The sequence below is a fragment of the Lutra lutra genome, chromosome 9, assembly GCF_902655055.1.
Source record: "Lutra lutra chromosome 9, mLutLut1.2, whole genome shotgun sequence".
NCBI lineage: Eukaryota > Metazoa > Chordata > Mammalia > Carnivora > Mustelidae > Lutra > Lutra lutra.
The window spans coordinates 26,834,772-26,859,738 of record NC_062286.1 but is presented as its reverse complement, the minus strand read 5'-3'; the positions used below and the strand labels follow the sequence as shown (position 1 = coordinate 26,859,738).

Sequence of the window (24,967 nt, the reverse complement as noted above, 5' to 3'; positions counted from 1 at the left end):
GAGGTCTCTCCCATGCTTGCCACTGATGTCTGCCTGGAGAGCAGTCACTAAACCCAGAGAGGCCTGTTTCCACACCAGTGAAATAGGTGATTAAATGTTATCATTTGTAAATGTCTCTTATTTATAAATCATGTCAATCTATGAATTATCTCAACCAAGATGATCCATGGTTTCTTTAAGAAGGCAAATCAAAACACACACATACCCAAGAGTACAGGACTGCGAGGTCACTTAAGGTTAGAATGTGAGTGCTCTAGAAGGACAAAACTGCAAGGCCAAATGACACATTCAGAGTTATCTACTCCAATGGCATTTATAGATGTCTGCTAAGCCACAGCTGAACATCTCTAAGACCAGAGCCCAAGAGTCTTACAGCCTAAGGTAACCATATCATGAAGAGACAAATTTTTTCTCTTGACTTCTTGCAGGAGAGAATTTTTTTTTTAAAGAGCTTAAAAGCAAAAATAATCTGAAGGCAAACAGAAGAAAGATGACATGACAAGATACAAAGTTATTTGTCAAAGAAGTCAACGACGGAGTTCTGAAAAAGTCTACTGAAGAACCTGGTCTAGGAAGTCAGTGTGAGATTAATAAAGTAAGATAAATAATCTTGCTGACAAGGTTTGTAAAACAATGGAGTGACTAAGAAATACAGAACCCCTAGGATAACAAAAAAGTAGCAAGCAGAAGATCGATGAACTGGAAGGATCAAGGAATGGAAAGACCAGACCAGAGGACAAGGAAAAGAGCTCCAGAGAGCACACAATAGATGGTTTCACAACTGCCCTATAAATTCCAGAAAACAATACACCCTTTTGGAAGGCAAAATGAACTTTAAAAAAGATAAAACCTCAGAGACAGATTAAATTTACTTTTTAGTAAACTTCACCTCATTTAGAAACACTACATTTATAATCTTGAGAGCGGACGTGGTGTGACTAGGTGTACTAAACTGGGCCAGAGGGAAGGTTTTGTCTATGCTTCAATTTTACTGGGAGGGCAGGGGAAGGAAGAAGAGAAGGAGAGAAGCATTTCTTTGTTGAACATTTCTCACGGTAAAAGTACCACAGGCACGTCAAAGCACTTTCAGAAATCTCGCGGTTAGGAATGCGCAATGAAGTAAAGGATATTAAGGATTTCTAACTTTAATTTAGCTTAATTAAAATAAACAACTGCGGGGCGCCTGGATGGCTCAGTCATGAAGCAGCTGCTTTCTGCTCAGGTCATGAGCCCCGGGTCCAGAGATCAAGCCCCGCATTGGACTCCCTGCTCTTGGCCGGAAGTCGGCTTCTCCTTCTCCCACTCCCCCTGCTTGTGTTCCCTCTCTTGTTGTGTCTCTGTCAAATAAATAAAATCTTTAAAAAATCAATAAATGAATGAACGAATGAATATGTAAACAAACAAATAAATAAAACAAACAACTGCAATATTAAATATGTCAGAAAACCTAATCCTGCCTCCATTTAACCTACCATTTCTAAATTTAAAGGATCGAAACATTCAAATGCAAAGTGAAGAGCTAACAAAGATTCTGGGGATCTAAAATTTTGTGATCTATCCATCTGTTTTTCACCATATCTTTACAAAGGAGTTAGCAGCTCTGGGACGCCTGGGTGGCTCAGTTGGTTAAGCAGCTGCCTTCGGCTCAGGTCATGATCCCAGTGTCCTGGGATCGAGTCCCGCATGGGGCTCCTTGCTCAGCAGGGAGCCTGCTTCTCCCTCTGCCTCTGCCTGCCATTCTGTCTGCCTGTGCTCGCTCTCTCTCCCTCTCTCTCTGACAAATAAATAAAATCTTTAAAAACAAACAAACAAAAAAAAAAACAAAGGAGTTAGCAGCTCTGAAAATGTCCTTCTCAGAATGGAATTTTTGATATGAGCCCATTTATAAGCAGGAAAATGATTAAGCACAACAGTACTTATTTTATTGTTTCCCTCACTGCTGACAAAGTGCCAAGTAACAGTAAAGATGAGGGAAGTTTACTCAGTCCTGGGCTCCAATCACATGATTTACAATGAGAATACTCACAGCTACCTCATGACCATTTCCTTCCCTGGCGTGAGTAGGTATTGAGTCTCCAAATCAGTCATTCTCTGGAATCTTTTCCCATACAAAACCAGGAACAAAGTATAAACAAGATACAGAAGATTAAAAACAAAAATTAGAAAAATCTGAAAGAGGGAAAGGAGCCAAGATCTCCAGGCCCATAGACAAAACGCCTGCACTGCTGACCAGGAGAAAGGCAGAGCCAAGGGTCCCTTGCACACACCTCTGTCTTATATGCTCAAGCCAGTGTGGACAGGTGCTGTGCGATGAGGCCTCTGCTGAGCTTCTGTCTACCCATTTATGAAATGGCAGGAATATTAATAAAACCTATAGGGTTGCTGTGAGGATTAAATGAAGCAGTCCATGGGAATCACTTAGCAAAGAGTTCAGCAAATACAGAAATCCAAAAATATCTAAAAATATTCCTAACATTCCTCTAGAAAGGCTAGAAGAACATTTGGGACATAGCTCCCAAAAAGAAGTAACTACATCTTTCCACTTTTCTCCAGAACAAGTAATGAGTCATTTTAGTTCTCCTCATATAAATAAGATGGCAACTGAGAAATAATACACTCCTGACTATATTCTCTAGCCTAAGGAGCTTTAGACAACATGAAGAAAAGACACTACTGTCTATGACTAAATACACAACTCAGCCAAAAAAAGTTGAACTGAAAACAAGTAGCACTTGAAGGTTATTCAGGGTCTTTCTGAACAAGAAAAAGAGCTAGAAAACACTGTGTAAATTGAAAAGCAACAAGAATCAGATACAGAGATGTGATTTGTTATTTCTTTTCTGGAGTCCTAAACCTATCAAATCATTCTCTGCACAGCATATTCACCAGCTTAACTAATTTCACAGAAAGCAGGATCCAACACAGGGAAGGGAAAAACTAACCAGGAGGCCAGACTTTTCTGAAAATTTCAGAAAATTCAGACTTTTCCTGCTACCAGACTTTTCTCTTAGCTTTATCTGACACCCACTGGGACAGATCTCTAACGATCAGGAAATCTTTTAAAAATCCCAAATTCAAAGTTCAGTGTCAGAAAAAAGGTTAGGAAAAGCAATTAAGAAATGCTTTTCATCTATTTCCTGACTCGTATCTTAATTTATGCTCTGACTCCATTAATATTCTTTATACTCAAGAGGTTCAAAAGAAAGTGAAATTCAAACATAATTATGGTTCCTTATAAATCATATCATTTGTAATAGTTTGCATGACACAATTTTCAAATATTGACTTACAGAACAATAGTTTTAATTTTTAAATTCTTAAAATAATTTAAACACAAAACACAAGAAAAACAGAACTGAAAGCAATAAATGTTAAAAAAAATTACAAAGCATTATATTTAAATAAGTAAGGTATTACTTAAGATATAAAATTTGAATCTGCTTATTTTGACACTTCTTCAAATCAAATACCTTTAATGTGAATTATAAAGCAGTTACAAATGCAGATTCTACCAAAAACTAGTTTCTGCATTAAAAAAAGCAGATCCAAGTAAGTTAGAAGATAAGAGTTATACCAAAGCAGATAAATATTTGAGTATGTTTTGAATATTAAACTACTTATTTTGGAATTTGCTCTCAGAACAGAAAGATGTGATATGAAGATTTTCAAGGTCAGGAGTTAAATGGAATAGTGTCAATCTATTTTTTTTTTTATTTGAAGATCTTTGTAAATTTTTATGTAATTTAATATTAATGTGGTAATTAAGTGTTGGCCAACATTTTCAAACCTACTAAAATTAGAGTAAAATAATTAACCCTGGTAATTTTATGAATTATTTCCTGATACTTATGAATACTCTCAGTATATAATAAGACTACAATTTGCTGGCATATTGTGGCTTTTATGTGAATTTGTGTTTTATTAACAAACAATAAATACACCTCTCCAAGGCAAAAAGAGTCAAGAACAGACTCCTGATCTGATTTTTAACCGCTGGGTCATGAAAGCTCACTATTACCAGTCTGTCACCAAAAGACAATTGTAGAAAACAAATAGTAGATAATGGTAAACAAAAACTGGTGGTGACACATTTCTCTAGGCAATACTATCTTTCATAAAATAAACCTGCATTACATCTAAACTAATTCATAATTCATAGGTATGAACTATTAAAACAAATTACACATTCAAGTTTCTCTCTACCCTATAATGACCTTCCATTCTATGGCCCTAACACTAATTTTTAGAAATGCCTATTACAATAAAGAAAAATATGAAGGATTTTAAGAGACTACTATAAAAAATTATATGCCAACAAATTGGAAAACCTTGACGAGATGGATAAATTCCTAGAAACAGACTCTCTTCCAAAACTGAATCAGGAAGAAACAGAAAATCTGAACAGACTGATTACTAGGAACAAAATTGAATCTGTAATCAAAAACCCTAAACAAACAAAAGTCCATGACCAGATGAATTTATAGGCAAACTGTACCAAATATTAAGAGTTGATACCTATTCTCTTCAAACAATTCAAAAACCTGAAAAGGAAAGCTTCCAAATTCATTCTGTGAGGCAAACATTATTACTCAAAACAAAACCAGACAAAGACATTACAAAAAAAGAAAACTACAGGCAATATCCCTAATGAGCATATTTGCAAAAATCCTCAACACAGTATTAGCAAACCAAATTCAACAATACACTGAAAGAATCATTCACCTCAATAAAGTGGGATTTATTCCATGGATGCAAGGATGGTTCAATATCTACAACTCAATCAATGTGATATATCACATTAACAAAATGAAAGATAAAAACCATATGATCATTTCATTAGATGCAGGAAAAAACATTTGACAAAATTCAACATCTGTTCATGATAAAAACTCAATAAAGTGAGGTTGGAAGGCATATACCTCAAGATAATAAAGGCCTTATGACAAACCCACAGCTAACATAACACTCAATGAGGAAAAGCTTTTAGGAACATGACAAGGTCCCTCTCCCCTAGAAATCCTCACAAGAGCAATCAGAAATAAAACGCATCCACATAAATAAGAAAAAAGTTAAACTGTCACTATTTGCAGATGACATGTTACTAATAATAGAAAACCTGAAAGATTCTACAGAATACCAAAACTAATAAATGAGTGCAGTAACATTGCAGAATACAAAATTAATATACAGAAACCTGTTGTGTTTCTATACACTAATAACAAAGTAGCAGAAAGAGAAATTAAGAAAACAATCCAATTTATAGTTGCACCAAAAGAAAAAAGAAAAAAAAGATTACCTAGGAATAAACTTAACCAAGGAGGTGAAAGGCCTGTACTCTGAGAACTTTTATAGAATTCTGATGAAAGAAACTGAAGACAACACAAATGGAAAGATATACCATGCTAATGGACTGCAAGAACAAATATTGCTAAAATGTTCACACTACCCAAAGCAATCTACAGATTCCACACAATCCCTGTCAAAATACCAATAGTATTTTTCATTGAACTAGAACAAGTAATCCTAAAATTTGTATGGAATCACAAAAAGATCCAAATGGTCAAAGCAATCTTGAAAAAGAACAAAGCTGGAGGTATCACAATCCCAGACTTCAAAATATACCACAAAACTGTAGTAATCAAATAGTATGATACTGGCATAAAAATGGTCCTACAGAACAACAGAACAGAACAGAAAGCCCAGAAATAAACCTAAGCTTATACAGTGAATCAATCTACAACAAAAGAGATAAGAATATACAAAGGGGAAAAAACAGTCTTTTCAATAAATGGTGCTGGGAAAACTGGACAGCTACATGCAAAAGAATGAAATTAGACTACTTTCTGATACCATATACAAAAATAGATTCAAAATGGATTAAAGACCTAAATGTGAGGGTCACCTGAGTGGCTCAGTTGGTTAAGCATCAGCCTTCAGGTCAGTCGGGTCATAATCTCAGGGTCCTGTGATACAGCCCAGCACTGGGCATCCTGCTCAGTGAGGAGTCTGATCCCTCTCTCCCTCTCCCTGGCCCCTGCTCATGCTATCACTCTCTCTCTCTCTCTCTCTCAAATAAATAAAATCTTTAAAAAAAAAGAAAGACCTAAATGTGAGACCTGAAACCATAAAATTCCTTAAAGAAAACAAAGGCAGTAATCCCTTGGACATCAGCCTTAACATTTTTCTATATATGTGGCCTTGGGCAGGGAAACAAAATAAAAAACAAACAACCAGGACTACACACAGAGAAGATATTTGCAAAGGACATATCTGATAGGGGGTTAGTATCAAAATATATAACTTATACAACTCAATACCAATTAACCAATAAAACCAATAACCAATTAACCAATAAAACAAATAATCCAATTAAAAATTGCCAGAGGACCTGAATAAATATATTTCCAAAAAAGACATACAGGAGGCCAACAGAAATATGAAAAGATGTTCGACATCACTAACCATCAGGGAAATAACAAACTGAAACCCCAATGAGATATCATCTCATACTTGTCAGAGCGACTAGTATCAAAAAAAACAAGAAGTAACAAGTGTTGGTGAGGATGTGGAGAAAAGGGAATCCTCGTGCTCTCTTAGTGGGAATGTAAATTGATGCAACCCCTATGGAAAACAACATGGAGACTCCTCAAAAAATGAAAAATAGAAATACCATATGATCTACTACTGGATATTTACCCAAGGAAAACAAAAACACCAATTCAAAAAGGTATATGTACCCTTTATATTTGCTGCAGCATTATTTACAATAGTCAAAATATGCCCATCAAAAGATAAATGTATAAAGAAAATGTGGTGAAATAGTACTCAGCCACAAAAAAGAATGAATTCTTAACATTTGCATCAACATGGATGGACCCAAAGGGTATCGTGCTAAGTGAATAAGTCATACAAATACCACAGGACTTCACTTACATGTGGAATCTAAAAAAACCAATGAACAAATAAACAAGCCAACATCAGAAACAGACCCATCAACACAGAGAACAAGCTGGTGGTTGCGGGAGGAAGGGAGGTACAGGCGTCTAGTTTTGGAATGAAGAAGTCACAGGATGAAAGGAGCAGCATGGGGAATACAGTCTGTCTTATCGTAACACCGTTGTATGGTGACAGACGCAGCTACACTTGCAATGAGTACAGCATAATGTATGGACTTGCCAAATCATTGTGCTGCACACCTGAAACCAATGTACCATCGTGTGTCAACTATAAGAAAAAAAAGAGAAAAAGAAACCTGCAGAGAAATGCCATCAAATGTAACCAACAAATTACTGTTGAAAATGTGTTGATATTTACACTCACATATATAGGGCAGACATTATCCTCTTGAGTACCACTACTTAGAAAAAGTGGTGGAGGGGGATCAGCTCCTTTTCTACTTCTCCTCTATCTTCTTCAGACTACTTTTTATTACTGTCTATAAATACAGTGTACCCGGAAGGCTGCCAACATTTTTAAGTTTTTCATTTGGCCCCAAATCTAGAGTCAACTGGTCTACCTGCTAGCTATCTTCACTTAGCTACTGGGAATCTGACACAAAAAGCACAAAGGTCAGGGCACCTGGGTGGCTCAATTCGTTAAGCGACTGCCTTCAGCTCAGGTCATGATCCTGAAGTCCCAGGATCGAGTCCCTCGTTGGCCTCCCTGCTGGGCAGGGAGTCTGCTTCTCCCTCTGACCTTCCCCCTTCTCATGCTCTCTCTCTCTCATACTCTCTCTCTCAAAGAAATAAATAAAATCTTAAAAAACAAAAAAACAAACAAACAAAAAAAACCCACAAAGGTCTATTGCTAGGTAGAGGGGCTTAGGCAAGTGGCTTAGAGATGGACTGGCCAAGGGATCACCATCTACAGCCACAACTCAGGCTGCTGATTGGGGCCCTGAAGAAAGGAACAATTCAATACACTCTTAGATAAAACAAGGCTACATTTTAAAATAAATTTTAGTCAAAATATAGTCATCTTTTTATACGAATTCACTTTAACTGGAGTTTGCGTATTTTTTTTCTTCTAGTTTTTTAATTTTATTAAATTTTGTCTAAATCAGGGTTTGGCAAACTCTTCCTAAAAGGGGCCAGAGAGTTAATATTTTAGTTTGGAGTCCACTCAGTCTATCACAACTATTCTGTTCTGTCCTTGTAACACCAAAGCAGCCATTAACCATCTGGAAATGAATGGACATGGCTATGTTCCAATAAAACTTTATTTATAAAACAGAGGGCCAATTTGGCCCTCAGGCAGTAGTTTGCTTTGCCAATCCTCAGTCTAAGTCATCTTAGCAAATGTGAAATTTAAAAATTCCAAATTAAAAAGGGAAGAAAAAAGCTAGTTTTGTTTAAACAAAAGCCCCAAATTCAAGTAGTTGTGTCAGAATAGATCCTTCTAAACTAGAATAACTTCAGAGCAATCTAATAAGAGCTATCTAAATGAAAACACATTTCTCTTAAAGTCAGCTTTGACGAAGTTTAAATGAAAAACTATTAGTGGGGCATTTTTGCATGTAAAAGAGAAACAGAATGGATTTGACTATTTATCACAATATGAGCAAAGTGAGTCATAAATACAGAGCAGTGCATCTGTGAAAAAAATATATATATAAGAAAGAGTATCACAAGGCTGGCTGTCCCCATCTTTAAGCAGTTACCTCCCTAGCCTCCCAAAGCAACAGGGCAATATAATTTTTTTTTTTTTTTTTTTACAACAGAGTTTTCAAAATAAACTTCTTCAGGTTAGATTGAAACAACTATTCATTTTTGCTGGTGCTAAGTCCAAACACGAGAACTCTCTCTTGAAAGCTCAGTGATTATGGCAAACAAAAAAGATACTACGGATCCCTATCTTCTCAACCCTAGACTTAGAAAACACAATCTTACATGTGACTTTTAATTTGAAAACATTATTTTAAGGATCCTAAAGGAGAAAGTATGTCCATTTCATCCATATACTGATGTATGATGCCAGGAAAGTAAACACGTCTTTACAACTTCAGATATTTCTAGGTGCCAACCACTGCTAAATTAAAACATAAGTGGTATACTTTGACTTGTTCTTATACTCATGTGAACTGCCACTGAAATCCAATGGTCTGTGACTCTATACAACATAAACATTAGACTGGCAACAACAACAACAACAAAAAATCCTTGATAGAACAACAATTCAAATAGGACAAATCCAAATCCTTTGGGATTCTATCTCCTTTATAGTGAAGTTTCAATTCAACAAACAGACATTAAGTGATGTGCAAAGAACCAAAAATTAGGTGAGATGCTGAACAATGAAACAATGTGAATGAGCTTTTGGGAAGGCTACACTCCTTCCCAGGTAAAATTTAATCCAATTATAACAACAGAGCACGATACTATGAGATCAGAATGTATGTACCCTCATAAATAAATACAGAAAACATCTCAAACGTGACTTAATAGGCAACTCACAAAAGAATACACAAGTCAACAGATCAAACCACTGTTTGCCTTTCAGATCAGTATATATCAGAAGGCTAACAATACCCATTGTTGGTTGGAGGTGTGGGAAATGGCCACTCACTTATGCTATTACTGGGTTTCATTTGTGTAGAACTATATAAAAAGATGGTTGTTTAAATCCCTCCAAAAACTGAATATCCTTTGACTTAGAAATTCCACTGATTTCAGTGAATGAGTAGACTGTTCAACTAACCAAAAGAAAAATATATAAGAAACAAATTCAACTCTAGGAAAATGGTAACTTTAGTTTGATAAATTTCAGAGACAAATAACTAGTAGGCAGTTGGACATATGATAACTAGCATTTACTCAGGATATATGCTACTCTTCCATACATTATTTCATTTAACCCTTCCAAAATTCAAATCTCAAAGGGAGATGTACCCAGCAGCAGGAGCAGAACTCAAATACAGCTCTTGACCTAAAATTCTTCATCAACAGGTTCTTCAGCCTCCGAGGGCTTGGCACCTGACATAAAGACCCTAAATAGAAATACAGATTTGCAAGTTTATCTCTTTCATACATTTATTAGCAGAAATTTGTTAGTACCGAATGTTATACCTAAGGATATTAAGATAATATTCCTGTCATTAGTGACCCATGTCAGACAGATGCAAAAACAAAAAACTACAATATAGTATGACAGTGCCAACAGAAATAGTCAAGAGGAATAATACTAACCCCCAAAGAAGGAGAGAGTAGTCAATTCTGCATTAGATGAAGAGTCATCGAGGAAGGTTCTAAGAAAGGAAGATAATGCTTGTCCAGGATTGTGAAGGTCAAGTTAAAAAGAAAAAAAGTCTCCAAAGTGGACTGGGAAAAACAGGAACAGAGGGCCACTCCAGAAAAGGGAGGAGCATACATAAAGACACCAAAACAACATGGTCAGTTCCAAAAAAAAAAAAATGCATGCAAGTCACCATAGTGATTAATAGACAGTACCCATCAACCATTCCAAACTCCACTCCCACTGCTTTCTCCTGATGCTGAACAACAGAAAAAAGAGAAAGTTTTCTGCTCTCTTGAATCTCATTTCCCAAAGAGAAGATCTACTCCTCTGACCTCCCCTCCACACAGAGCATTAGAAAAAGGACAGCCTACCTTGCTCATAAGGAGTAGTGACACAGTGACTGCTGTAACAGAAACAGATCCCCAAAAGCATTGTTATCAACTGCCTCACCCAGCATTTTATTGTCTTGGTGGCATTTGTTACTATCAGAAATTACATTGCCTAGTCATTCTTTCTTTGTTCATTGCCTGTGCCCCTTATTAGAATATAAACTCCAAGAGGCCACAGGCCTTTTCTGTTTCATTTGCCACTGTATCTTCAGCGGTGCCCGGCACAAGGAAGGCATTCGGCAAGTATCTGCTGAGTGAATGTATGCTGCTTTACCCTCCCTATCCAACACGTAGCAGATTGTAAAAATAAAACAAATCAGGATAACATCTCACTTGTATAAGAAACTCAATACTTTAATATTTAATAATATTCCCATGGCCTCAAAACTGTCTAATGCTCTAAATAGCATCCCTGATGCCCCCCAACTCTTTCTTCACTACAGAAAAATGTCTGGAACAAAATGTCTCCAAAATTAACACCTAACGAGTTTAACTCTGTTCTATTCCCATCCAGGTATTTCTTTACAGTGTTTTGGACCAAAGAGAAGAGCTAGCAAATATGGATAAAGTGTTATACCAACTACAAATGAATGTTTTGTTTCAATGAAACATGTTTAAGAAAAAACAGAAGGAAGCTATTCCATGCTTAAGGAGAGAAAACCAAGTCCTGCTAATAAACAAAAATATCTAAGGTAAAAAGAAAAAAGTGACCAATGTTATTAGAAAACAGGTAACGCATGATAGCCGTAGGAAGGTCACCAATTTTTAGACATTTGTATCACTGCTGATAGCTAACTCAGAGAAAGAGGCCTTGCCCAAGCTGCATGTTACATAAAATGTCTAACAAGGTAACATCTTTCGCAATCTGTTTATCCAATAGGCGGTTTCACTTTAGGGTTCTTTTGAGCCTCCTACCACTCTTTTCAGAATCACAGATTTCAGGCTCCTTCTGTCACAGATGGGATGGTCTTCTTCCAGCTTATAGAGGGAACCAGTACTGCAAGGTTAGCAATGCCATTAGAAACCTGATTAAAGGGCACCTGGGTGCCTCAGTGGGTTAGGTCTCTGACTTCAGCTCAGGTCATGATCCCAGGGTCCTGGGATCTAGTCCCACATCGGGCTCTCTGCTCAGCAAGGAGCCTTTTTCCTCCTCTCTCTCTGCCTGCCTCTCTGCCTACTTGTGATCTCTGTCTGTCAAATAAATAAAATCTTTTAAAAAAAGAAATTATTTTTTTAAAAAAAGAAACCTGATTGAAGGTTTTGTTACTAATAGTAGATCAGGACTCACAAAGCACTTTAACAGGTCCAAATACTGTGAAAAAAAATTGACTATTACTATGACTCTATTTCAAGACTCATAAAGGTTTGAGTGAGATCTAAATGTTGCCTTGCCAAATCCATTTCTCAATATAAATGCCATGTACAATTACACCATGAACCCACTCAAACACTTTTTATACGGGAGTTACAAAAAGAAGTCTTTAAACACCTCTCGGGATAAATTTATTTCCCCCAGCCAAGTGTTAACACTAATAAATGGAAGGTTTACGTGTAATTCTTAACAGCAGACAGAAATTACCAACAATGCTAAGACTTTTCAACTAGGCATTTTGCTTAATCACACTTGAATAACAGGACAATTTAAAAGGTGCATTTTTTTTTTTTTTTTTTTTTTAAATAAGACATAAGTTTTGCTCTGGAAATTTAAAGCAAACTTTCCAGAACTGTATATTCAAACAAATGTTTGGGTTTGGGGTTTTTTGGTTTTTTGTTTTTTTGTTGTTTTTTTTTTTTTTTTTTTTTTGCTCTTCCAGAGTAGTCCCTAGAAGCGACTAATGAACACCTCTGCAATCCATATTGCCATTTCTCAAAAATATTTTGTACCACATATCTGAGAACTTTTTCCAAGTCCGTTTATGAGCTATGTCCTTTCAGCAAACAAATGGACATTACACTAAGGAAATGTCCATTTACTCACAGGCCAAAAGCAGATAATGAATAGGCTAAATGGGGAGATTCTTTTCGTTCGCATCAAGTGTTCATTGGTGACCCAGCAACCTAGGACGTCATTCTCTTCCCTGGGTTCCAGCAGTCTGGTTAATGAGAACCCTTTCTCTGGTAAGTATTCCTTAGAACAAATAAATTGAAACTTAATCAAAGACAGAACTTATATTATTACAAAACATACTATCTAGTTTGTGGTAATTTGTATTACCATGTTATCAAAATTATGAATGAAAAAGGGGCACTCCTTTTAGAAAAATGGATCCCTTTGCCCAACAATTATACCCCAAAAAAATAAAATCAACATTTCTTCATACACAAACAAAATGAAGGTGGCAATATAGGGCTCAACTGATCAAAGAAAAATGAAAAGGCTCTAAAATCACTAAAGAAATGCATCTTGTATAATTAGTTAATGTTTATGATGGAGTTTAATCACACAAAATAGGACCACTTAAGCAAAGTGAAAAGGTAGAAAACTAGAAATTTCATATGAAGAGTCAAAGATTCACATATTCTAAACTTTTCTTTCACCGGTCAGAAATATCCTAATCTGCCAAATCCTGGGCAAATGGCCGATGTCACATCACTAACCCCGCCTCGTTCCAACTTCACTGGTAAATCAGGAGGAAGTTGATTACAAATCAGTCTGTGATTGAGGCTCAGCACACTTCAGCTACCTTTAAATGCACCCCTTTTCACTTTTTATTATACCACTCCTACAAGAGAAGCAAAAACAAGAAAATACTAATACCACGTGTAAGCCCACCAGCCAAACATAAGTAACCACTAGTAACACTTTGCTGTATTAAAGTGGCCACCTTGAAGATCGCCTCCTTCCTTACTTCCCCCCACCCCATTCCCTGCACTGACTTCCCTCCTAAACCTTTCAGCGCCGAGTTACCCAGATAACCATTATGTGCTCCCCAAAAAAACACCTTCCTGCAAGAGCTGAGCACCGGGTCTCCCTGACCAGAGCTCCATCGGTGCTCTCCATCACACACAGGCCCCGCCTGCCTGTGTCTGGGCCAGGAGCCCTGGGTCCACCACGGAGCGACTCCCAGCGCAAGAAGACTCCCACAGAATACCACTTACTGTGCCGGGCATATGACTTCTCTCATTCTTCCCATTCTGGGAGCCGCCATTCTTGAGTTTCTTTTTCTTCTTGGCTGTTTCTTTGTGCTCTTTCTGTTTGTTTTGCACTTCAATGAGAACGGAAATAAAGCTGTTCTTCACTTCCTTTTCAAACTCCAGTTCGTCTCGCAGGGCCAACTGCTGCACCAGCTCTTCGGAGAATTCCTTGATGGCCGTCTCAATTTCTTCCAGTAGTTCATTTAACTCAGATACTGAGAGCCTCTTTACTCCTGTGACCAAAAGCAAAGCACGGCAGGTACTAAGACAAAAAGCGTTTCAAGAGAGCGGCACGATGGGGTGTTTTAGGCCAAAAGATCGAGGATCATATTCTAAACAATTAAACTGTGGGAGATCTTCTTGTCATCCTAAAGCTTCTGGTGGGCGGGACTGAGCAGAGGTAGGTGGGCAAACTTACTTCTCAAAAAGCTGGGAAGTGTAACAACATTCTTTACTTGCCTAACCCAGCCATCCTAGGAGCAGCACTCCAGTCGAGATGGAAAAAAGCTCGTACAAGGAAAAGCACACACACAAAAGCCGAGGGCGAGTACAGAAACTGCCAGCTGACAAGAAACTGCACGCAGTTTAGCAGGGTTCTAGCACACTTCAGAAGACAGGAGTTGAACTGAAAAAAATTAAACCAAGAACATACTGGATCACATGTGCCCCAATGTGTGAATTTTTTTGAAGACTGGGAAAATGAAAGAAAAGACTATTCCCTGAAACCCCCTTTCAGTTTTTTCTCAGCATGTGAGTGAGGCTCATGTGAGGGAGGCCAGGACATCACTGAAACAGTCACCCCCACTACGTCAGGATGTGCTTGTATTTGGGGATAGGGGGTCTTTAAAAAGGTAAGTAAAAATGAAGTTGTTAGGCTGGGCCCTAACCCAGTATGAGTACTGTCTTACAAAATGACAAGACAAGGACAAACACACACAGAGAGGGAAGGCCACATGAGGATGGAGAGAAGACAGACACCTATAAGCTGAGGAGAGAGGCCCCAGAAGAAACCAAACCTGCTGACACCTTGATCTTGAACTTCCAGCCTCCAGACCTCTGAGACAATAAATTCCTATTGTTTAAGACCGGGGCATACAGGACTTTGTTACAGCAGCCCAAGCCGGCTAGTACAGGATTCAAAGGTGAACATGACAAAGTCCCTGAGCACTGATAAAAATATGCCCGAGCACTGCTGGAGGGCTGAAGAAGGGTGTGTATCATAGCCTGTGCGAGTCTGAGCTTCCTGGAGATGGAGACACACAGGAAGTATGAAGAGCATGGACTTAAGGAAGGTGTCTTACTCTCTTCGTAACTGCTTGTGCTCGATCTCTGAAGAGTCTGGATTTCCTGGGACAGCATGGACAGCCGATCTGACTGGGTGGGCGTTTCATCATCTTCTGGGTCTGGAGATTCCTGCATCATTTCTTCAATTTCTTCAATAACCTTCCAAAATATACATACCACTGTTACTCGGAGACACTCAGCTAAACAACCTATCTGCACACGGTGCTCACTTGAGGCAACCAGAGCAGAAATGCACTAAATTCTCCACTAGCCAATGGTGTGCAGGAGGAGCTGGTGTTCTGAATAAACAAAATTTTGATTTTAAGAGTGAACATGGTTAATAAAAAAACAATATGCTAAGCACAAAATTAAAGAGTATGATTTAATGTCCATCATGATTCAGTAAGCCCTATCAGATCTTGCAATGTCTTAGAAAGGGCACAAAAACACACGTATAACTTACTTCAGATGTGCTAGAGCCAGATTATAGAAAAAAGAAAGCAAATGACAGAAAATATACCATATGCCACATGCGAGTGCTCAGTTTAAAGGATTTCATCAAATTGACATAAAATTAAAAAAAAAGAAAATATAAAAAATTGTTATATAAAGCAAAAAATTATCTCCACAGCAGCAAATTTTTCCTTTAACAGCAGAAAAATATTTTCATGTATTAACTCAATGGAAGATTAAGAGATACTCAAAATTAATTGAAATGTAGAAGCTTAAAAGAGAAAAAGAGAGCTGCACAGAAGCAGGAAAATTTCAGAAATATCTGTCTTTCAAACAATAATCTACTGTCGTGGGCAACACTGCTCAAATCTTACAATAGTTATCTTGTCCTGCTCCACATTTAAAAGTTGCGAAGGATACATTAGTCAGTGGGAACTTAGAATCAGAAAAATTACTCAACAGTTAAGAAAAAATAGATCTAAGAGTTAATAAAAAAAAAAAAACTATTAGAAAAAAATGCGGGATGAATCAGCAGGCTTAAGATGTAATACTTGTACTGAGAAAAAGAAGAGTAAATCTGAAGGAGGTGGGGATTATGTTAATTAGTAAGAAGATTTTCTCAAACAGGCATTGTAAAAGAGCACAATGAAACCCCGGAGAAGAGGGCAGAATCTGCTTGGCTAAGTCTTGGGAGCAGGAAGGCTTATGGCATTCAGGCAGATAGATTACCGAGGAGACAATGAACCCTCAGGGTCGTGTTATTTCCCCGGGATATCACGCTCCACCTCCCACAGCCCTCCATCCCCATTATCTGGCATTTTAAGCACCACACTCTTTCCAGGTCTAGAACAATCCAACCACAAATATGACGAAGGAGTATCAAAATGGCACACGTTTAATAGACTCCTCCCAACCTGGCCACAGCTTATCTCTTCAGTGACCTCACGTTTCCAGCTGAAAGCTTTATTCTGGGAGGGTTTGCAGTGAGAGCAGCGTTGGAGCGCATTACTGAAGGAGTTTGACAACCCCACCCAAGTGGGAAGAGTATTCAGACACTGAGAAAGTTGATGCAAGAGGTTTACATGAATTAGAGCATTCCACAGGAATCACGCTCACTTTTTTCTGGGCGCACAATATGTACTTCTAATAAGTGCTGATGATTTTTACACAGGCTTTTAGAGAAAGTAGGTAGTTTCCGCACAGATACGGTATAGGTTGCCATGTCTTGTTAACTCTTGAAAAAGTACACAATTCACAGTATTTTTTCTGATTTCAGGTGAAGCACTAACCCTCCCTTGGTAACTTGCTGCACTGTTTCAACCAGGCCTGCACTGGGAAAGTGTTTGTACTGAAAAATCTTCCCAACTAACATGATCCCGTCTGCTTCAGATTACATATACCTTCTTCTTTTCTCCGTGGAGGACGTAACTGATGAGCTTACCTACACAGAAAATGCAGGAAAAATAAGTAAATCCCAACAACCCATCCCTTACTGCCCCAGGAAGAAACTGTTTTTCAGCTTGAGGTTTCCTTTTCCTTTCCTGGATGAAGGTCTCGTCTCTACCTGCTCTGCAGTGAAGAGCGGCTCTTCATTAACGCAGGAGACGATGATCGAATGCATATCCAGCTGTTCTCTCAGCTCCTCGTCGTCTGATGCATCAAAGAGCAAACTGTCACTTATCTGAAAGCAAAATAACCCACTGTTAAAAGCAGGACATCCTGATCACAACAAATTCGCAGTGTCTGGGTAAAGAAGAGTCTTCCCTGGAAAGGGAGGAAGGATTACGATCACTCCGTGCCAGGTGGCACTGAAGTCCTTTACTCATCTCAGACACCAACGGGGGGAAGGGAAAATAAACATGAAATTGCTGAGGTGCCCATGCATCCCCTAACGCTTCCCCTAATCCCCAATACAGACACAGGCTTAGCTGCTTCTCCCTGGGGAAGAGGGTCATTTATAGCGTTTGTTAGGAAGTTGTAGGGAATTACAGGAGACGGGGAGGGAGGTAATAGGCAGGTTTAGCAGCAAAAGTTATTTGGTTCACGATCTAACAGTAGGACTGGTGTACGTTAAAATTCCACAGATAACATAAAGTTAATTACTGCCAAACTAACTTCTAACATTCAGGATAAAAGATTAGGAATTGGTTCGCTGGCCCTGTCCACAAGAGTCGAACTTTGCCTTACAGGGGAACAGCTCTTCTTCCAAAAATAAAATCTCTGTAGGTTCCAAGAAAATCTTTCAATGTAATCGTGCTGGAGGTTCCCATTTGCCTCACTGCCATTTTCCACCCTGCTCTGGGCATCAGGACGCCGAACTTGATGGACTAAATCAAAGGATGGTCTGGGCTTCTGGCTTCCAATGGGTTAAAAACCACCGGCAGACACTAGCAGGAGACTGGAGGGTGGGAGGATGAGAGCTGGACCTTCATTCCGTTGTCCCCTTCCTGGCCAGACTGCCAAAAAGCAGCAGAGCCTGTCAAGCAGACCTGTCCCCTTACAGCTACTCTCTCTGGGTTCTGGCAACTTCTCCTTTCCTTACCTCTTCATGCCCAGGGGTGCTACTACTGCTTACCATTGCCCGCCCTGGGTTATCACACCATGCCTACCTAGCTGGTGTCCCAAAAATCATGACCAAAAATTAAGTACTAGTCCTAACTGTAAAGCCTTACATGGGAAATGCAGTAGGTGAAAATGGACAAGTGCTGCCTTTCAGAATGTCAGTCTGGGAGAGGAGCCACATCAGGGTTCTGGGGCTTGTCCTACCACATAATTCAAGTCCATGTTGTAACTGGGTGAAGACACACCTCCTTGGGCTTGTCTTCACTGCGCCATAGACTAGGAAAGGCCTGGACATGGTCTTCAGCATATCATTCTGAACTTTTGGAACACTGTGCGAAAAAGAAGAATCTAAAAGCTTCCAGAGAGGGAAAAAACCATCACATGAAAAGGATCAAGAATCAAAATGTCTTTTAAACTCTCAACAGCAACAAACGAGATGAAGAAAAAAAAAAATCAATGTTATTTCCATGTTTCAATAAATTTCAACCTAGAATCCTATCTCCAGCTAAAGTAACAATTAATTGGGAGCTCAGAATAAACACATTTTCAGGCATTCAAGATCTCAAAGTATTTTACCTCATTCACCCTTTCTCAGAAAGCTACTGCAGAATAAGCTCCATTCAAAACAGAAGGAAAACCAGAAAGGAAGCAGACCTGGGACGTATTCCAAGAATGAAATGTGGGAATTCTTGTAATGATGGTGGAATAAAGGTTCCAGAATGATGACTGTGAAGCTCACCTAGAGAGTAAATAGCTCAGATGACAACTGTTACTGCATGGAGCATCGAGAAAAGGATAAGAGAAAGAGAGGCAGAGACATTAACAGGTTCTCTGGTGCATGTCACTTACTAAAACGAGTTTTATGGCTCTGTTGAGGCTGAATTTATGAGGTAATGATATCTTAAATGAACCACAAAAAGACAATGATTATTACCCTAAGGGAAAAAAAAAAATTACAAGAGGAAATTCACTCATGATGTACAGAAATGGGTCAACTGTGAATATTTATGTAGTCAGTATAAATGATGAAGATTAATTTAACCAATTATTTTTATATAATTATATTGGGAAGACAAGGGAAGGGAAAGTTTCCATGAGGGTTATGGTGTTGAGGGACAGTGGGAGGAGTGAGAGAGACCTAAACCCTCACCGATGAGTAGAAAGTAAATGGATAAAGTCTAAATTTGGAAAAAAAAAAAAAAATCAAGTAAAATGATGAAAGCATGTTATCTGTCAGAAGAATAGTTCAAGGAGCTAAAAGTGGCTGCCTCTGGTAAGTAGAAAGCAAGCATGGGGTAAGGAGGGCAGAGGCTGCTTTTTCATGATAAGGTCTATACTAGTTCTAGTACTTTTAAACCAATGCAGTTATCTTTTTTTATTTCCAGTTATCCTTTTAATAAGGAATGTGAAAGATCAAGAGCTTAGGCTCTTGGTGAGAGAGGATGTTTGACTTCAAGATTACAGAAGTGGGTAGGAAAAGTGCCACAATCTAGTTACAAGGGTGTATGGATGATGGGGAGTAGACCTAGCAATTATCTTCATGGATCCTTAAATTTTAACACTTCCCACAATCAATTTCATTATAATTGGAGGACCATAGATTTATTTTTCCTCTTACAGACAAATCCAAGTTTTCATTTAAAAATGACTCCTAAGGAAGATATTATCTTCTTCCTGCCTCTGCTCTTAAAGATAAAAAGGTGCATAAAAAAAGTCTCTGTCCTTGAAAAAACCGTTCACGGTAGGAGGAAGGAGACAGCACATGAGATGTTCCTAAGGCAATATGATTTAGAAGCCTTTTCCCATATAAGCATATTCAAAAATGGCACTGGATTTAGAATAGTTTTTATAGCTATTGCCAAAACACATGACTGATACCAGTAAACCATTAGAATAAATTTCCATAACAAGAGAAATAATGATCCCAGATCATCTTTCCAGGGACTGAGCCAAGTCCATTCCCCACAGAGATGGCATATGTTAAGGGCTGGAATCCCTTTCGGCTTTGAAAACTAACCTTGGCTGTCATGGGTATCATTATTCACTCTCCCATTTAGGCATCAGTGTGTCTTCTCTTTGCCAAACATTCCCATCACTCCTTCCTGTGCCAGGTTAGACACAGAGCTGGTGGTTCTATTGCCCTGTATGAAACTGAAGCTGCTTCAAATGGAAAAAATGTGCCCTTGTAAGAATCTGGAATATACTAGTTCCCTTACTATAGAAAGACTCAGCAAATTTAAAAGTGTGCCATCTTGAACCTCAACGGAAGAAAAATTAAAAGTTGAAATGTGGCAAATGGTGGTTTCCCTGAATGTTTTTCTCATCCTAATGCAAAAGGTCCTCTCCCTTCATCCAGAAAAAAATCTCCAGGGACACCTGGGTGGCTCAGTCGGTTAAGCAGCTGCCTTTGGCTCAGGTCATGATCCCAGGGTCCTGGGATGGAGCCCAGAGAAGCCCCTGCTTCTCCCTCCCCCTCTGCCTGCCACTCTGCCTACCTGTGCTATCTCTCCATCAAATAAATAAATAAAATCTGAAAGAAAGAGAGAAAGAAAGAAAAGGAAGAAATTTCCTACAGATCCTATTTACAAATGGAATAATCTAAAGGATGCTTCCAAAGGTAAATTCAACACAATTCAGTTACGGAAACAACAGAGCATATAGTAGGCAATGCTAAATAAACTAACTCAGGTTTAAAAAAATGTAATATGCTATCTAATAGAATGTGAAGGTCTCTTCTTACATAGCTCCTTGTTCTCCAGGAACCTAATGTGTGCTACTCCTTCCTGAGGAACAGAGTTCTAATTTCAGTTCTTATTCATCACCTGGGTAGTTGTGTCATGGTAGGCAGAAGACAGATGGATGATCACTTGTCCACTTTAATCTGCTGAGTTTTTCAGATAAGGCTTTTATAATTAAGATCAGTTACTAGTACTAAATTCCAAGTCATTACAAATCACCACCCTTGGCTATACCATTACTCTGGCATTGAAAATAACATCTGGGGGCGCCTGGGTGGCTCAGTGGGTTAAGCCGCTGCCTTCGGCTCAGGTCATGATCTCAGGGTCCTGGGATCGAGTCCCACATTGGGCTCTCTGCTCAGCAGGGAGCCTGCTTCCTCCTCTCTCTCTGCCTGCCTCTCTGCCTGCTTGTGATCTCTCTCTGTCAAATAAATAAATAAAATCTTTAAAAAAAAAAAAAAAAAAGAAAAAAGAAAATAACATCTGGGGCGCCTGGGTGGCTCAGCTGGTTAAGCAACTGCCTTCAGCTCGGGTCATGATCCTGGAGTCCTGCATCAGGCTCCCTGCTCGTCAGGGAGTGTGCTTCTCCCTCTGACCCTCCCCCTTCTCATGCTCTCCTTTCTCTCTCTCTCTCTCAAATAAATAAATAAAATCTTTAATAAAAAAAAGTAGTTACTAAAAAAAATTTTTTTTAAAGAAAATAACAATCAGAAGGCAGAAAAAGGGAGCAACTTCCCAAGATGTGATTTAAGAACAATACAAGACATACATTTTATTCAATGAAACCATATTATAGTGTCCCATTCACGCTGCTAATGCACTTCAATTTGAAACCATGAAAGGATCTCTTCTATGCGATTTTTAAGTATGTCCAAACAAATACTCATTGATTGGCTATCATGGATTTAGTACTATGTTAAATAATACAGAAAATACCTATTTTTTAAAAAAGAACTTTCCATCATATTCTCTAACCTTATGGTCTCATTGACAAGATTATTCCTTTGTTCACTCAACATTTGTCTTAGTACTCACTATGTGCCAGGAACAGTGCTAGTTACTAAAAAGACTAAAAAGATTTGCTACCAGCAAATCACAATCACAATGACAGACCCTAAAACACAGGATTAATAAGAAAACAAAGTAATGGTCTGAGACATGGACAAAGTGCTATGGGGACCGGTACCCAGGAGACAACAGGGCTAAATTCTGTGGGACAGATAAGTCCTTGAAGATTTTCACACCCCCACCAGTGTAACCAATTCCCACAGAGAGAGCTGCATTTCCCTTCCACACAGGGATTGAGGCCATGGCTAAAGGGCCATCTGTCAGAGAGGCCGTAGACGGGGATTCCCCCCAAGTGAGAGGTTGGATTAAGTGTCCTTTAAAGTCGCTTCCAACTCTAAAATTGTATAATTCCATGAGATCAGCAAAGGCTAAAACAGTAATAGGAAGCTTCAGAGGGGAAGGGAAACTTGAACCAAGCCCAAAATAATAGCTAGGGTCCAAAGAGAAGACAGAGCATAAGGAATGCTGTTTTATTCCTTTTCACAAAATGTATGCCAGGTCAGTCAGCAGAATAGCTTAGTGGGGTTACTGGAACATACAGCAAGATTTCTCTCTCTACTCGAATACTGGGAAGCACACGCAGAACTCCACATTTTACTAGAAAATAATAGGCAGCCGGCTGTCCTGAGTCATATAATTGAGAAAGTCGTTTACATAAAACATTAACAATACTATTTAAGGTACTGACAGCCCCAATGCATTATACTCTCAATTACACAAATACACTTAATGAAACATAGAGCATGCCAAAAGGTCTGGCATGAGTTTACATTGTTATATGATAAGGAACTTAAACAGCCCCTGAAACTTATATATAACTTGACTGTTTCTCATCACCTTTAGATAAACCGAACACTGTGCTTTTCCACCTAAAACAATGACCTTCCCTTTTCCACCCCTGACCCCAGCTGTCCCATCACCTGTGCTCACACTTGTTACCCAAGGCACCTTCACTTTACAACCCCGAGGAGTCCCCAGCAGGCTCAAACAGGTAGCCAAGAGCTCTAAGGTCTTTTAAAGGTTATCTAAGACTCAGAGGAACACACAGTCTTCAGAAAACGTGTCGTGTCCAGCAAGTCCTTAAATTCATCAGAAAGTTAACTCAATGTTGCTTTCCCAGTACCCTCAGTATATTACCCAGTTTTCCCAGCACACCAAAATTGTGCTAGTTAAGCTCAGAAAAAAAAAAGAAAAAAAAAAAAAAAAAAAACCGCTGATCTTTGTTGTTCATTCCCAGGTGACAAAGATTTGGCTAAACATACAAAAGAGAGTGTATGCTTGGGAAGAACTGGAGGAAAGAGCTAGCAAAAGCTGACAGTGGTGGAGCCAAGTTGGCAACAGAAGGCCACGCCAATGGCTATAAACTTGGAAATAATTGGCAACCCACTGAATCTGTTCAATAGCAAGGCTGTTTTTTTAGTTCTATTATCAGAATCAGTTATTCAGAAACTATTCGCTCATTTCCTAACTTACCCCTTTTTCTGAGAGGTTCAGTGTAAGCAAATGCAGGGTCCTGGTATGGGAGGACTTCCAGTCTACCGGCATTACATTTCCAAAATTATCTGTCAGGGCATTCCAAATCCTTAAAAAGAATAAAACTATAATCAATGAAAGTTAACACCCTCCACATGTCTTTTGTTAAACAAATACCAAAACCACAGTGAAAGAAAGAACAAAAAATGTCAAAGCAAAACAATGCAAGGCCTCGGGTTTTCCAGAAAATCCCCAACAAAGAGCCCCCTAAAGAAGACTAAATGACCACAGGATCCCTGGGCTGACAAGAAGTGCAGAGAAGACCCAGTGGTGTGAAAACTCTCCCAAAGTCAACAGGTCACATTTCCACAACACTAGCCAGGCACCCTCCTAAGCAATTTACAAAGATTAACTCATTTAATCTTCAAAAACAATACTATGAAGAACCATTATTATCCCCATTTCACAGAGGAGGAGACTGAAGTGCAGGGAGCTTCTGTAATGTGTCCCAAGCCACGCGGGTAGTACATACACGGGGTTTCACACTTGCCTATTGATCATTTCATACGGTGAATAATCTTTCTCTACCCCAAAATGTGTTATTCTCCCTGGAGAAAGGATTCAGTCTCAATGTGAGACTGGGGTTTAATATCTATTTTGTAATACAATAGGCTAAGGACTATGACAGATAAAATGAAGGAGGAGAGAAAAGGGACTTCACAGTAAAATGCACAAAGGTTATTGTAAGGACCTATTTAGAAACTGTCCCTGCTCCCCTTCCCCCAGGGGATTTACTTGGAAACAAGTCCCAGAAACCAGCTCCAGATAACAAAGCCCAGATACAAGGGTGGGTCAGGCTAGGTGGAGAATTCAAAGAGTGGGGGGGATGCATACTGTCTCCCTGGTTACCAAGGAGTATGGGCCCCGCCCTTTGGGAGCCTTTGGACGCCAATCCCAATCAAGGTGTAATAGGCTGGTTCAAATGTCTACTAGGGTCAATTGTAACTCAGTTGGTCACCTAGCATCGCTGTGGAGTTTCCTGTGTGTTACGATCTCATTGGCCACCTGTGCGTGGCCAGGCCCGACCGCATGGCCTTGGCCCTTAAAAGCTAGTCTGTGAAACAGAAGGGTCGCCCTCTCTTGTAAGAGGTGCAGCCCCGAACGTTCAGTTAGATTCTTGATGCTTGGCGCGAAATAAAGCTTTGCTTGACCTTCGCTTTGGATCAGTCTTGCTCCTTTAATCACGGACCCATTATTGGGGCATAACAGTTACAGCCAATGCAATCACCCTTCCTTATTGCCAAACAGCATTTTGGGGGGGCAAAAGAGTAAAATGAAAGGGTGCTTGACTAAAATTCAGGAAACACAGACTCTCATTTCCTTTCTTCTTCAAATAGTGAAGTCTTTGGTCATGTTCCTTAACCTCTCTAAGTAAGAGCCACCCTTCTCTAAAATGAGAGGCCTGAGTAACAGAGATCCCTTCCAGCTCTATTACTCTTAAGCATTATTTCAAATGAGTTGTTTTGAGGCAAGTCCTAAGTCACACTGGGTAAGGACAGCAAATTCCAACTTCATGACCAAAATTCAGATTTAGTACCAAAGTAATAACAGCATAATAAAACATGACTTCAG

General features: G+C 39.0%; 1 protein-coding gene across 5 annotated transcripts in view; it reads right to left on the bottom strand.

The window, feature by feature from the left end:
• The window catches only part of FEZ2 (fasciculation and elongation protein zeta 2), a 43,019-nt gene that overhangs the window by 14,475 nt on the left and 3,577 nt on the right, over positions 1-24,967 (bottom strand). For 3 of the 5 annotated variants that reach the window (XR_007129965.1, XM_047744669.1, XM_047744671.1), the window contains exons 2-5: positions 23,336-23,444; positions 17,059-17,175; positions 15,059-15,200; positions 13,722-13,990 (exon numbers count right to left, since the gene is read on the bottom strand). Coding sequence is in view for 3 of the 5 variants with exons in the window: in XM_047744669.1 (XP_047600625.1) it covers positions 13,722-13,990; positions 15,059-15,200; positions 17,059-17,175; positions 23,336-23,444 (637 nt within the window). In the remaining 2 variants the exon portion in view is untranslated. Of the gene's footprint in view, positions 1-10,184; positions 10,244-10,604; positions 10,637-12,600; positions 12,751-13,721; positions 13,991-15,058; positions 15,201-17,058; positions 17,176-23,335; positions 23,445-24,967 lie in introns of all 5 variants that reach the window. The other 2 variants (XR_007129964.1, XM_047744670.1) reach the window with 2 other exon arrangements.